Here is a 15502-nt window from a genome sequence, read left to right as displayed (position 1 = left end):
AACACACGCAGTCGCAGGAGCACGACACAACAAAAGCACGACACACAAGATAGTGAAGGAGTGCTCCAACAAAGGAGAATGGGCGTGACTGACGTAGTGAGGGGCGACGTAGCGATGTGGTATCCTGAACAATTTTAATATTTTTAACGTTTGACAATGTATATGATAGATACATATTTTAGTTATTTTAATGTGTGAACATGGCATGCAATGAACTGGTTTGACGTGGATAAGTAAGCACATGAAGATGGCATTATTATGCCGAAACATGTAGTGCGAGGGAGAGAAGGAAATAAATGAGTGTATGCACTGCAAGACGGATTAAATAAATCATGGAAGCAGTACATTTTTATTTCAAGCATGGAATCCTGTGGAAAAAAGCAGTAAAATTATTTATAGTGAAGCACAAGAAATTATTTGGTGTGTAATACTCATATATGCATGTGCTGAAGAAGCCTGAGCTAATGAAACTGAATTTGATGTGATGAAAATAAATTTGAATGTTTCAAATTGTACAGAAGTTAGTGAAAGGAGTGTGTCAAGAACTAAGAGTATCAGGGAGGAGAGACTTGAGTTTATGAAATTGAAGAAAATATCACCCAAACTGGCTTCTAGACATTAGGTATGTGCCAGTCTGTTTTTTATACCAAATTGAGAATGAAATTTCAGTATCATTTTGAACACTCATTTTCTAGTCTCAGACTTCTAGAATTTTTGGGTGACTACTTTCATTTTGCATAGCAGCATGCAAATTACCAGGTCCACCAATTGTGTTGGTTGGCAATGTTAGCAAAAATCAACATGTCAACAAAACCTCTCCCCCTCTTCCTACCAATGGTGAAAAAGACACAGTCCTAGAACTGATTTTTTAAATGCAATAATCTCTGACAGCTTGTCATTGAAAAAGGATCTGGTATCAAAAGGGGAAATTATTGCACTTTAGTGCACTGTGTAAAATGAGCTAGTGTCATAAACTATGATTACAGTAAAAAAGTTGGTTTCATAGAGAAAATTCTTTCTGATCTTGATTCCAGAAAATTTTCGAAATTCTTCTAGCAAGATGAAAATTCACTCTTGCAAATACCTAATGGATACTTTGATTTTCCAACAGTCACTCAGCGGCCTCTTCATTTTCATGTTCTGAAAGGAATCTGTGTATGTGTGTCAACACTACTGTATGATTTTGACCACCTTTTCTTGTAGTATTTATACTTTCAGATCATGCCTAGTGTTTTGCTTTCATATTTTATCCCTTTTTGTTTCCAGTATTCTAGAAGAACTTAATCTCTACAACCAGACCTGATCTACATACATTTCTGTGTTAGACACCTGAATTCAATTTATTATTTTATTCCAGGTGTTTAAACTACCATTCCACTGGCCACTATGTACACTCTTACAATTACATAACCAGTAACTCTTACAACATGATTGACCCTTCAGTGCTATTTGACTCACTGCATCGAGCTTGCATCTCATGTTACTGTCACATGTAGAGGGTATGCGTGACAAAATGATGGGTTCTAGCTCAGATGATTGGATTTATTAACAGCTTGGTTACACACACACTCTCTCAATTACACTCAAATTACAGCTCTATTGCCGAGTTACACACACCTCATAATCCACTGTTGCACGCACCGTCACATGCATGAAGTCTTCTACATCACACTTGACATCTTCACAGGCAATTTTCTGTATTCCTTGATCTGCTTCGCTTGCTTCCGCCACTCTCAACTCATACTGAATACTGCTCGTAACTCATACTCAATACTGAATCAACACTGACGAGTACTCTTTGTTATGTAGCTTCCACCCTGACCACACAGAAAGCATGTTTACTGATTCAGTCTTGTAGTTTTCTTGAAATTCATGTCAAAATTTCCTGTACTTTCCACTTGTACCTTCTTCAGATATTGCAGCTGTCTGCCACCTAGGTCCTTCACTCCATTTCTGCCTTGTAGTTGCTGTCTCAGGCCTTGGTCCCTTATGCCAGTGTTGCATTCCAGGCCTTTCCACAGTCTCTTCCCGAACATCCCTCCTTTCGGGCTTCTTGGTCTGACATTGGCTCTGTTTCGTCTTCATCCCTTACACCTGTGTCCTGCAGAGCGGGTAATCTTCTTTCTGGCTGTGGTCACTTCTTTTCACAGTATACAATTTCTTTGGGTCAAGATTTCATGAAGAAGTTCCTCTTGCACTATGCCACTGTTGCATGGTGGGACACCTTCCTGCAGGCAGCAGCCAATATTCTCTGAGATCCACAATCTCCTTGGGTCAGTTCCTTTGGCTCCTCACGTCGCCCTGCAGCTCGTTTCTTGCCCCTATGCCACTTCTTCCATCCTTTGACCGGTTTCACAACGGCATCTTCCTTGGGGACCTCTTGATGCTCCACTGTGGACTGCATCATTTCTGAGTCGGGCTCAATCTTCTCTGCATCTGCCTCCATCTCTTCTTGGTAGGCCATTCTCTCATTTCAGCATGCCCTTAGGGAATGCACTGCAACCTCTTCATTAGGAATCTTCTGCTGCTCCTCTTCCTCCTCTTTTTCTCTTGGGTTTGTTTCCATTGCATCTTGGCAGGCTGTCGTCTCCTCCTGCCAGGCATTCATATTGGCTTTCACCCTCTTGTCTCGCATGGCGGCCATGCTTGCTTTGATGGCTTCCGTTTCTTCGGCCATCTTTTCTCGCCAGGCTTTTGTGTCGGCGTCCATTCTTTCCAGGAAATCTTCTTTGTTGGTCTTCCTATTGGCCTCTGCCTTCATCTGGATGGCGTCCAATTTTCCCAACATTTCGATTAGTAGCTGAATGTCTTCCCTATCCATTTTTATTTTGGTAGGATAACAATTTGGTAGGTGAATCCAACAATTCTTCCTAAATTGAGGCATGTTTCAGGTCGTAACCACTGCTGAAGAATCCAATACTATACGAGCCACCAACTTCTGACACCAAATATGTCATATGTAGAGGGTATGTGTGATGAAATGATGGGTTGTAGCTCGGATGATTGGATTTATTAACAGCTTGGTTACACGAAATCATACAAAGTCTCTGCCAGCCCACAGTGTCTTCACTAGTAGTTTCCTGGTAACGACTTCTAACAGTATCTATTCCTCTGCTTCAGTTATCCTCCTTCTAACCCCTCTGCATGGACGAAGTAGAAAACACTGTTTCCAACAGCACCTCTAATGTTGCATGTGTATCCATTGCTGCAGGAACATATTTATCAAACCATTGCCTAGAAACAGCTCTACATGCTACAATACAGATTATTTTCACAGATTAGTGGCCAGACACAGGGTTCAGATTGACAATTGAATTTAATGGATATTATTATGCTTACAATTAATTACAACAATTTTACTATCATTCACAATCTACAAATAATTACAGCATATTCCAAGTCTTTCTGGTCTGTTGTACCTTAATGTACTCATTACTTGGTTATGGCCCCCAACAACAGGAATTCTTTCTAATACTTCTGTGCTTGACAGCTCCCTTCTGGTTCAGTTCAGGTAAACTGCTGCTGGCCTTCACCAGCCTAGTCATTCTTGGTGCTTGGTCCTGTGGGACTCATATCATAAAATCTTCCCAAGTGAACTCTTCCCGCTGGGTCTCCCTGGCTTTCTTTATATAGCATCAACATGGACTGACTGTTGTGTGCTTATTCAGTACTGCAGAAATGTTATTAACAAGCTGTTGCACAGCAATGGATGTCTTTATGATACTTCTTTGACTCCAGTATTCTGGCTTTCATGCATCATGTCACATTGTTCCCTCCTTAAGGCTGTTCATATTAGAGAAGTCTATGGGTGCATCATCATTTCCCCCTGTTCCAAGGGGGGGCCTTCATGTTACATCCATGACCGCCCTTGTGACTGGCTCTGCAATGCCATAGAGTACCTGACTCTTCTTCATAAACACAATTATTTGTACAGATAAAGCATACACCCCATGACAAAAACATTGGCCAATGTAGGGAAGAACAGCAGAGGAGCTGAATGTAAATGTAAACTTGTGTTAATAAAAGATGGCAAAAAGATTGAAACATGTGGTAGAACCACTGCGTATGGAGTATCTATACAAATAAGTCTGTTGACAGAGCCAAATCCAAAAAGAAAGGTCTTCTGAAGGTATCCATCAACTGTCTCTCTTAAGATGGTCAATGCTCCTACACTGTCAGCATATGGGTCACCAAGTCCTGCTGCTCTGTAGCCTTGTGGCCAGCCGGGCTGCCTCCTTCAAACCTTCTAACCACAGTGCCTGTCTAAGGACCTCATTCAGTGTCCTGAGGGGAAACTTCATCTCTTGGTCCCTTATCCTGTCAAATATTGCATGAGCTACTTCCCTCCAGATGAAGTCCTGGGGTAGTCCAACAAGGGTACAGTCGGCAGCAAACTCTTGTACAGACTTGTCAGTAAGATGGGTCCTAGCTTTCTGCTGGCAATGGTATGCTGCAGCCAGTTAGTGGTCCTCATAGAGGACTTTGAGCACCAATATGTCTTCATACCTTGCTCCTACATGGATGTTACACAGGATGACCACCTTTTCCAGCAGGATGGACAGTAGCTGTGTGGCTTTTTTTCTGGTCTACCCAATTGTGCTCCACAGTAGCCTCGAACCGGTAATGAAACAGGGTCCAAGACATGAACCTATCAGACCTTGGCAGCTTTAACCTATGTGCTCTGGCTCATCTGTTCCCAAGGACCTCCATACTATGCTTAGGCTTCGAGTCTAGTCTCAAGTCCATGCTGCATGGCTTGTACCAATGTTTTCATTGCTCGTAGATTGATCAGTGTTCCTTGGACCCCCGTGTCAAGTTCTTTGAGGAGGCTCAGAGTTCAATGATCAGCAGACATCCTCATCACTTGTATGTCCAATTATGTATCTTGAATTTCAGTGTTGAAGTCCCCCACTCATTTGTTAATGGTTTCCTCAAATTCAGACCAAATGTGTACAAGGGTTGGAACTTTAATATTGGCAACTATTTATTTATAACTGATACAAAATAGATGCATGTTTCGAAGTTTTACTGTCCTTCAATGTAGTCACCAGCATTGTGGAAGTCGTAGGATACCTTTAGCAGCGCCTGTTTTGTTGATAGTTCAAATTGAGCAGTCTATTACCTGAAGAATCTCTGGAACAGTTCTGAAGCGACTGCAACAAATTGGTTCCTCCATCTTAGGAATCAATTTGAAGTCACAAGGGCTTAAGTCCAGGGAGTATGGTGGATGGTACAGCACTTCTCAGCCCCATCGATCGAACAAATCAGCCACAGCTCGTGCCGCATGCAGCTGAGCATTGTCCTGCAAAATGATGGGTGGGTTTTGCAGAAAGTGTTGCTGCTTCTTTCCCAAAGCTGGTCGCAGGTTGTGTTCCAAAAATGAACAGAATACTGCACGTTGACGGTCTGCTGTTGGGGAATGGTATGCATTAGGATAACATCATCACAGTTGTACACGAGAATCACCATAACTTTCACATTGCCGGGGTTCTGTCTAATCATGCAGAACCCATCGTGATGCAATTTTTTTCATGACCAGGCATTCCTTCAGAATGTAAAGCACAGTCATATGCACTAATCCTGCCTCTCGGGCCAGCTCACGAATTGTATGGCATCGATCACTCTCCAGTAATGCGGAAAGAGCATACACTTCTTCACTGACACTAGGACGACCTGGCTGACGTATGTCTGGCACATTTTGGCGTCCCTCGTTGAAGGCTTTTACCCACCTTGCCACTGTTCTGTAAGGCAATGCAGATTCCCCCCCCCCAAGCCTCTTGAAGACCTTGATGACACTGTTGTTCTGTACAGCCTCTGGCACATTCAATCTTTATCCAACTCCGTTGTTCCTGTTTCGAAAACATCATGACAACACTACATTACACCGCCAGCTAACATGACGCTCTGTTCTTCTCATCACTGCGCATGCGCATCATGTGGGAAGGGAGGGTCCATTTGCTCTGAGGTAAGGTAGGTATGTAACTAACGTGTGGTATAATAAGCAACATTATTTGGTTCCGTTGCATGGCATCTCTACAGCAGTGTTGCCACTATTAAAGTTCCAACCCTTGTATAATGGCCTCCATCTTTTTTGTTAGCATTTACTGTGGCCTTCATTTCTTCCATACCGGCATTCATCTTTTCTTGACAGGCACTAATGGTGATCATTTTTTGTATGGTAGCTAACAGATCTTCCATATCCACCATGATTACCTGTAATGTTGACTACATCATCCAACAATCCTATTCAGCAATTCTGACACCAGTTGTCAGTGTGTAGTGATTATACAAAGGGGTCAGACTGGCAGTTGTATTGGATATTTATTACTCTTAACTACAGGTAATTACTTAAAAACATCTATGTATCCATAGTCCATCAATAATGCAACAGTTGTTTATTCACCATTTAACACGTAACAGACAATTGTTGCATTATTGATGGATTGTGGACACACAGATGTTTTAATTAACGTTTTGCAACAGGATGCTGAAATACAGAACAGGTAATTACACTTTTATTATCCTTCACAATCTGCAAATAACTACAGTACATTTCAAGTCTTTCTGGTATACTATATCTGCATGTACTCTTTGCCTGGTTATTGACTCCAACAATGGGGATTGTCTGGAATACTTTGTGTTCAATAGCTCCCCTCTTGGTCGAGTTGGGTAAACTGCTGGTGGCATTTGCTAACACAGGAATTCTTGGTTCTGGGCCCACCAGGATTCATTACTTTTATTTTTCTGTCTCATGACCGTGTCTCTTGCTGGCTGTCCTTATATAGCTTCGACATGGTTAGATTGTTGTAAGCATATCTGCTGCTGTGGAAATGTCTTTTAACAAGCCGCTGCATAGCAGTGGATGCTTACATGACACTTCTCTTGATTCCAATATGTCAGCTTTTATGCATCATGTCAATACATATTAGCAGGAACATTTCAATACCTGCAAGAAGTATTACTGAGTACTACATAGAGAATACATATTGAGAAATGAGTTTAAACATTTCTGTGAATAAGTATCACTGAGTAGCATATATAGTACTTATCCACAGACAAGTTTAAATGTGAAGCCTGGTCTTCTGGGTTGTAATGCTGTGTTGGACAGAACACATCATTTCAGAGGAATATACTGTCTCAATGTTCAGTGTCAGAGAGTAAGCCAAGCAATAAACCATTAGAAACAGTTTGCCGCCTGAAGATGGAAATGATAGGTTTCTCTGAAATGTCAGACTATCCCCTAACTATGCTATGTTACTTGCCAGAAAACCATACACTTCATGTTAATTGCCATAAGAACCTCATCCAACAAGTTAAAATCACTCTCTAAAAATATGTCACAGGAATAAACAATGATAAATGACACTGGAACTACTAATAGAAACGCTCATATATTTCAACAACAGTAATATATCAGGTAACCATTATCATTTGGGAACTGGGGACCGATATCTCCTGCTGCTATAGCACTAGCAGCTGGATTTTATGTTGGAGGAAACTGGGGGGGAATGGCATTTATGTTAAAAATAATATGCTGCATCCACTGGACGTGCACATGTACAATGACAGCAGTGACACGTGGTTGGGAAAACTGTTCAATAGAACTGGAGATACTTGTTTACACTTGTATTGTAAAGTATGCTTTCAACTTGTTGAACTCTTCCTCCTCAGATAGAGTTAGTTTGACCCCACAGTCATTGACTTATGTACAGTAAACAGTAGCAACTTGACACTGATGAGAAATCTTCCCACAGACTGGAATCAAGATGCAAGGATATAAATGAGTTGGAAACATATGTCACATCCAAATCTTTATTTGTATCATGTATGGCAGACATCTGTTGAGTACATGAGAAAACAACACCCCACACCAATATGGCTGCCATACATGGTCTCTAGGGAGGACGATGACCAGCAGGGGGATTTTTTGTTTGCTCCAGTCCAAACAGAACAATGGTTTTATGACTACAAGCAATTCTTGTGAAACAATTTAGACTACATTATATTAAATTTATAACATAATATTGCACTTTAGCAGGTATAAAACCAATAATTACTACAACAACTTAGAAATATTCTGGATTTAAATGAAGAGCTAAGTACATGGTTCATCAGCATGAGTATTTGAATTAAACACCTGCAAGTCTACTGGTATAACAGATACTGCAGCTCCATCCGATGGAAGACAAAAGCAATGACACTTCTATACAAGCACGGTGGTTTTATTACAGACAGCAAAATAGATCTTTTCTATCATCACATTGGCTATACAAACTGTGCATCCCTGGACACATTCTATACAAATACATTATCTCACTGGACTCACCTAGTAAGACATTCTCACTAAAGTTTTAGTACTTGTGCTTCATAGAAAATCTGTTAAAATTTTGATTGCTTTTCGCCGTGTAAAGTTAGTGAGTGGAATGAGGAAAGTGAAGGCACAGAGTGTCAGAGAAGGGTCATAAAGACCATTGGGGCTGCAATCTCATATTAAAATATAATATCTCGATATAATAATAGTAAATATCGTTAAAATATCTCTGGTGTTTACAAAATTTCAATTTTCAATTTTATAAAATACATTAACCAGAGGTATATGATCCTACAATAAACAAACCTCCACTGGTAGAGCTGTACTACATCACATAACAAAACAACTTTTCAAATTGTTTTCTAACATACTGCCACATTCCAAAGAATTTCCAATGCAGAACCATTATACAGTTCCTGAGCAGATAAGTTCTGCCAACGTTTGCAGCCCCAAAGACAAGGAGTTGTGCAAAATTGACATATGAATGTAATCGGTCAGAACCCAGAGTGGACAAGCACATGTTTGAGGCACTCGGAGTAAGGCATCCTAAGTGGAGATATGAAGGACATGATCTGCACCTACTGTGAGAGGTGCATCAGTAGTTAAAATACAGTGAAACAGTTGCTCTACCACCAAATATCTTCAGAAGGCTAATAGTGAACACTGTGGTAGGTTAACTACGTGTCAGAAACCTGACTGTTTCTCCCAATTCATCATGGACATAATGTAAACAATTTGGGTATATATGTACAGAGTTACATCTAAGAATAATGTGATCCATGGTATGGTTACATGGTCCTGAAAAAGTGCACACACATAGTTTTAAATTTGGGGAAAAAAAGTAGTAGTTTCCTTCAGACAGAATTATGATTAGGGAGACCCTCAAAACACTGGCAAAAGCATTTACACAAATGTAACCGATAAACTGAAATAAAGTAGAACAAAAAAAAAATATCCATAAGGTAGGCAATTTATACAGTAACACTTTCAGAAATACCTGATCATATGCCCAGAGCTTTTGCATGCTTGATCATTTAGTTACATGTTTCAGAGAACTCCTACTCTACCAGTGGTGGTCTCTTAAGCTAAAACCATTCCTACAATATGTGTAACTCTAGTACCATGATATAACAACAGCAACAATAACTTGATTCGGCCCCGTGTTTTGGCCAACAAGACCTATTTCTGCATGTTGGAAGAACCAACCAGGATTCACTATTAAAGATATATATATGTATAAGAATAGTGCATTCCATTTGATGTTGGATGCCAACAACTTTGGTGACTGTGTATTAGTCTCGTGCAGTGTGTGTGATGTGTTGAAGCAGAAAGGAAGTGTCTACCAATACAGCAAGTGTCAACCTGCCTACAGTCATTAAGCACCAAATTTAGCATGGCAACACAAAACTTAAAACACATACATTACACTTAAAAACCATACTGCATGTTACTGAAATTAATATTGTCTCAGAAAATATATATAATAATCACACTGTACACAATGATGTGATATCAGTATTTGTATACTGAGTTACAAAAACAAAAAATCACGGCTTGTGATTTACCAGTCCAGTATGACACTAAGGGAACCTGACTTTACACAGAACGTACATGCTTTATGTGCTAAGTACTCCATCTGGCTGTGGAAACAAGTAACAAAGCATGACTATAGGGAATGTTCGCATGCTTTCTTAGTAAAATAGATGCTCATCTGGGGGCTACACAGTAGTCACGCAGCACTGCACACAACAAAAATCAAGTACAAAAACATCTCTTTACACAATTCTGTCTAAGTCAATGATATATATTTGCATCTGATAAAACTATCTACAGAACAATTTGGACTTCATCACATGGACTGCTTCACTGTCTTCTGTGTAGGAATGAGGCAGCTGTGAGGGAGGGGGACATATTTGCACCAAGCACATGCACTCATCAGAATCTATACATGCAATGGGCAATTTTCCAAATGACAAATTTAAGTACGCTGAAGATCAACTGCCATGTGGAACATGGCTCATCTGACTGGTTATATATCTGCAAACAATTCTTTACATAGGTTGTCATTTTAACATTCTGATCCTTTCTTTTTAAAGACTGATCTGAATTTCCTGTGCAAAAGGTACATGGTGGATGTGTTTATTACTACTATCACTTATAGCATGACTGCACTGAACCGGATTCTTCTTGAGCAAAACCCAAAATGATGCCAGCCAACCATTACTGTTACAGGCACTAGTATTCACACACTGGTCTGCCACATGCCTGATTAACAACTCTGGTGACTGCAATGGTACAATGGATGGCACATAATCCTCTTGTCACACAACTGCAGCATTTAATCATGGCTCACATGAGGAGATCCAAGACTGAGGTGAGGTGCTCCCATGTGATGGGCTGCTTCACTATGAAGCCCAGCCTTCATTGATTCGGGCACGTTTCTGAATTGGCCCACTGTCATAGTCACTACTGCTGCTGTGCCGTGGATCGCCTGGTGATGACAAGTTTGTTGGGGTTACAGTTCCTGTTTGGAAGAAAGGCAAGGTCCACATAATAATACTGAATCAGTCTTTACAATGCAGTAGATTTTAAATTGGTCAGTTCCGAGTAAAAGACTTAAAACTGAATGGGTTTGATTACAATTTTAATCTCATTGAAAAACATCAGAAAACATCTTATATAAAGGCCAAAGGCTTGCTCAGAAGTCTTTATTCTGTCTCCAACATTATAGAAGTCACTGTTGTTAGTAGTAATTATGGAATGGACTGCCATGCAACAGCAAGAGGGCGTCCTATGCTTCATTGGCATTGCAGTCTCTACCACTGCTGAAACCAAATTTACACTTTTAATGGCATATAAAGGACGAAACAAAATTCGCACACAAACTCTCTGTAGTGTGATTTATTGTTAAAAGACAAGTCAAATATGTTATATAACACATGGCCTAAGACACTTAGTTTTCAAGACATGTTACCGTCATATGGGATAACATAGTTCTCAGCAGCGTTATTTGGCACAATGACACATAGCGCGCTGTTAAGTGTACTCAAAAACAGTGCACAGCAGGGATTAGTTGTGACTCAATTATCATGGAATACACACGACAAATATGATGGGGTACCCAAAAGAAACCGAACTAATTTTTTTGTGGGCAGAGCTTTTGTAGTACCGCGTTTTGCTGCTATGAACGCATAGAGCTAACATTCCTGAGTCGATAAGCCAACTACCGTTGCTTCAGAAGGTAAGGACTAGTTTTGGCAGAGTTTATAGTGACAACTGTTTTGTGTGATCGTCATTTTTGCAATGGCTGATTTTCGTGAACANGGCCCGAACACATGAAAATGTTGAAAAAATTCGTGAAATCATCAAGGAAGATCGACGACGGACCATTGAAGAAATTGTGGAGCTGTCGGGAGTGACTTGGAGCTCAGCGGCCAGATTTGTGGCAGTCGGGTGACTGGTTTTTCCATCATGACAATGCCCCTGCTCACACAGCCCTGTCTGTACGACAATTCTTGACCAAAAATGGTATGACCCCTGTTCCTCACCCTCCATACTCACCTGACCTTGCCCCATGCAACTTATTTTTGTTTCCTCGAATGAAAAGAGACATGAAAGGAAAAAACGACGGAGGCGCTGTCAAGCATCTCAAAAGATGAATTTAGACAATGTTTTGAAAAATGGAATAAAAGACTAGACAAATGTATTAGTGTAAGTGGAGAGTACTTTGAAGGGGACTGAAGGTTTGTGCTTAAAATTTGAATAAATAAGTTTAAAAAAAAATAAGTTCGGTTTCTTTTGGGTACCCACTCGTACTGCACTATGGCCTTAACCCTCAGTACCTGTAATAATTGAGCTCATTCTGCTGCACAGAAATATGTGCTTTATTATCCTGCCATCATGCAGGCACTAATGTGTTGACAAATAGAGCAGCATTTCCATGAGACAGAAAGTGTAATACCTATGGCACACACGAATTTGCCGTTGGACTGTACAAACACCAGCCTGTGAAGACACCATAACTGCAGATGAGGAACATGAACTGTGGAGAAACTCATGTGATATCACACAAGAATTGGGACTATAGCAACCAACGGTCTTCGAAGTATTTCATGAAAATCAGCTGCAACCATGCCACTACTGTCAAAGTGCATGTTTCCAGACAACTGTCCTCTATGGATGAAATTTTGAGAATGGCTACAACATCAACACAGCGCAGATAAGCCATATTTACATGTCATTCTGTGTACAGATGCATGTTTTACATGCAAGGGTATGTTCAATGCCCACAACAGTCACCTCTGGGAATATGATAATCCTTACGTTGTCTGCAAATGTGGGTATCAAGTCTGCTTCAGCATTAGTGTTTAGGTTAGAATCATCAGGGACACTTTCATCAGCCTCCATCTGCTACCCAACAGGCTGAGTGCTCAAACATATCATAATTTTCTGGAAAAGTCTGCTGTATCCACTTGAAGATGTGCCTCTATGTGTGATGCAGAAGTTATGGCTGCAGCATGACAGAGCTCCAGCACATTATGCATTAGATGTCTGGCAGTGGTTGAACACAACATATCCAGGAAGGTGGGCTGGACTGGACATGGATGGCAAACTGCATGGGCTCATCAGTCACCAGATCTAACTCTGATGGACTGTTCCTGTGGGGACACCTGACGGAGCACATTTATGCAGTCCCTGCCAGGACTACTGAAGATCTCATGGCAAAATTTCAAGCAGCTGTGACCATGGTTGATGCCAACCATTATGGCATGTTCAAGAGACTGCCACACAGCACATTGACATCTGCTTTAAACTGACAAAGATGCTTCAAAAACCCACTGTAACTATGAGGTGCCCAGGGTTTGATTACCTGACAGCTTGAACTATTTGATAATGACATGTACCTTGGAAACTGAATGTCACAGGCTATATGTTGTACAGCATTTCTGAACTCTTTTTTTTAACAAGGAATCACACTATGAAGAGCTTGTGCACAAATTTAATTTCATCCTGTTTGCTGCTTGTTACATTTGTGACCACTCAGAATAATGTGCAACAAAGGATGAAAATGGAGTTAAAAGGTATTGATGTTAAAATAACAGCTACTTATAGTACTGAACTATGTAGAGTATGTGCCAGTGTTTACTTCATATCAGAAGGCCATGTCACTCTGCTGTTAACAGCTGGGCAAGGTGTGACTGAAAGAGATGTAGCTATTACATAATAAGCAGCAGAAGTCCATCAAGTGTAACTAATTTAGCAGACGTAAAAATGTTGCCTTTATATGCTCTGGCCATTACTCGCCACCATCAGAATGCAGAGGCTACATTATACAGGAATTATTTTATGTACTGTTATTTGTTTAGAGACTAGACAGAGGGTTTGGATTGGTAGTTGGATTTATTGAACTCTTACCACTTGTAACCATAAGTAACTATGAGTATAGCACTCTTGCTAATTCACACACTTTACAATGCATTACAGCACGCTCTAAGCCTTCTATGTCTTCACTATGCGCTGCCTGGCAATGAACCTCAAAAATATTCTCTGCTTCCATGCTTACATTATTGCTGTCTGGGTACCATCTCACAGCTGGTCATCAAGTGACCACTCATGGGCTATGACTAACTATGACTTGGCCTGTGGCCTTGTTATATAACCTCGGCACAGACCACACAGAAAACACCATGTTGCTCAGCAATGGCCCACAAGATCCTCTACTGTGACTTGTTCAAATTTTGGTTGCAGAACTGTGTTTACCCAACTGCTGCCTACCAATAGACAATTTTTCTTTTTAAACTATTGAGGCTTTCAGCTCTCATCACAGTATGGCACTGTTGTTGAGCACAGGTTGTTACTATAGTATCACAGAGAGAACGCATAACAGTTACAGAAATTAAGACTAAATATTTAATACAGTTAAAACAAGTTGTGAATATTAAGAGTAAATGCATAATGCTAGTTTGAAACAGGTTAAAAATTCTTATTAAGTGAGAAAAGTATGTAATGACAGCCTTTGTTCCTATTGCGGGTTATGTAAAATTTTACTGACTGTTGTACGAGTATTGTGGGCCAAATCATGACATAAAGATAGTAAACAGATGTTTTTGAAAATGTAGCACAATTCAGATATTTGGGAACAATGATAACAGATCAAAACCTCATTCAGGAGGAAATTAAGAGGAGATTGAACTCAGGTAATGCTTGCTACCATTCAGTCCAGAACCTTTTGTCTTCTCGAATGCTGTCCAAAAACATAAATATTAGACTATACAAAACTATAATTTTCCCTGTGGTTCTGTATGGGTGTGAAACTTGATCTCTAACATTAAGGGACGAACATAGACGGAGGGTGTTTGAGAACAGGGTGTTGAGGAGATTTGGACCGAAGAGAGATGAAGTGACAGGAGGTTGGAGAAAACTGCATAATGAGGAGCATCATAACTTGTACACTTCTCCAAGTATAATTAGAATGATCAAGTCAAGGAGGATGAGGTGGGCATGTCATGTAGCACGAATGGGGGAGACAAGGAATGTGTATAGGATATTGGTGGGAAAGCCAGAACAAAAGAGACCACAGGGAAGACCAAGGCATGGGTGGGTGGACAACACTAGAATGGATCTTAGAGACATAGGATGGGATGGTATGGATTGGATAGATCTGGCTCAGGATAGGGACCAGTGGAGGGCTCTTGTGAACATGGTAATGAAACTTCGGTTCCATAAAATGCTGGGAAATTCTTGAGTAGCTGCAGAATTTGCGGCTCCTCCAGAAGGGCTCAGCTCCATGAGTTAGGATTTTTTATTGCTAGTGGGGTGGGACTACGTCGCTTGTACTGCGGCCACTTCTGGCCTATTATACCAGCCCCAGATGATATGTGAGGGTGATTGTGGAGCAATTTATGGAATGAAAATTGGCAGGGGAAATCGAAGTACCTGGAGTAAGTTATCACACTACACACTGTTGGAATTTTTTCCCCATATTTAATTAAATATTCACTGTATCAAGAAAAACTTCAAAAAGAAGTTGTAAAACTTGATTTCTGCATATTATTACTCCTCATATCAATTCTTAATATTGTCACATGTAGGGTGGTACGCATAACACAAATAATGGGTTCTAGTTCAGATGATTGGATTTATTAGCACCTTGGTTACAAGTTCTCTTAATCACATTTAAATACAGCACTA

General features: G+C 40.4%; 1 protein-coding gene across 8 annotated transcripts in view; it reads right to left on the bottom strand.

Moving 5' to 3' along the window:
- Positions 1-7798: 7798 nt before the first annotated feature.
- Positions 7799-15502, bottom strand: part of LOC111866173 (myocyte-specific enhancer factor 2) — a 208281-nt gene continuing 200577 nt past the window's right edge. For all 8 annotated transcript variants that reach the window (XM_023854855.2, XM_023854856.2, XM_023854854.2 and 5 more), the window contains one exon: positions 7799-10835. In XM_023854855.2, the coding sequence (XP_023710623.1) occupies positions 10717-10835 (119 nt within the window). In that variant the 3' untranslated portion in view covers positions 7799-10716. The remainder of the gene's footprint in view (positions 10836-15502) is intronic.

Source organism: Cryptotermes secundus, unplaced genomic scaffold (genome assembly GCF_002891405.2).
Source record: "Cryptotermes secundus unplaced genomic scaffold, Csec_1.0 scaffold599, whole genome shotgun sequence".
In the NCBI taxonomy this organism is placed as follows: Eukaryota; Metazoa; Arthropoda; class Insecta; order Blattodea; family Kalotermitidae; genus Cryptotermes; species Cryptotermes secundus.
The sequence above is the reverse complement of the archived record's forward strand: the minus strand, read 5'-3'. Positions and strand labels throughout refer to the sequence as shown.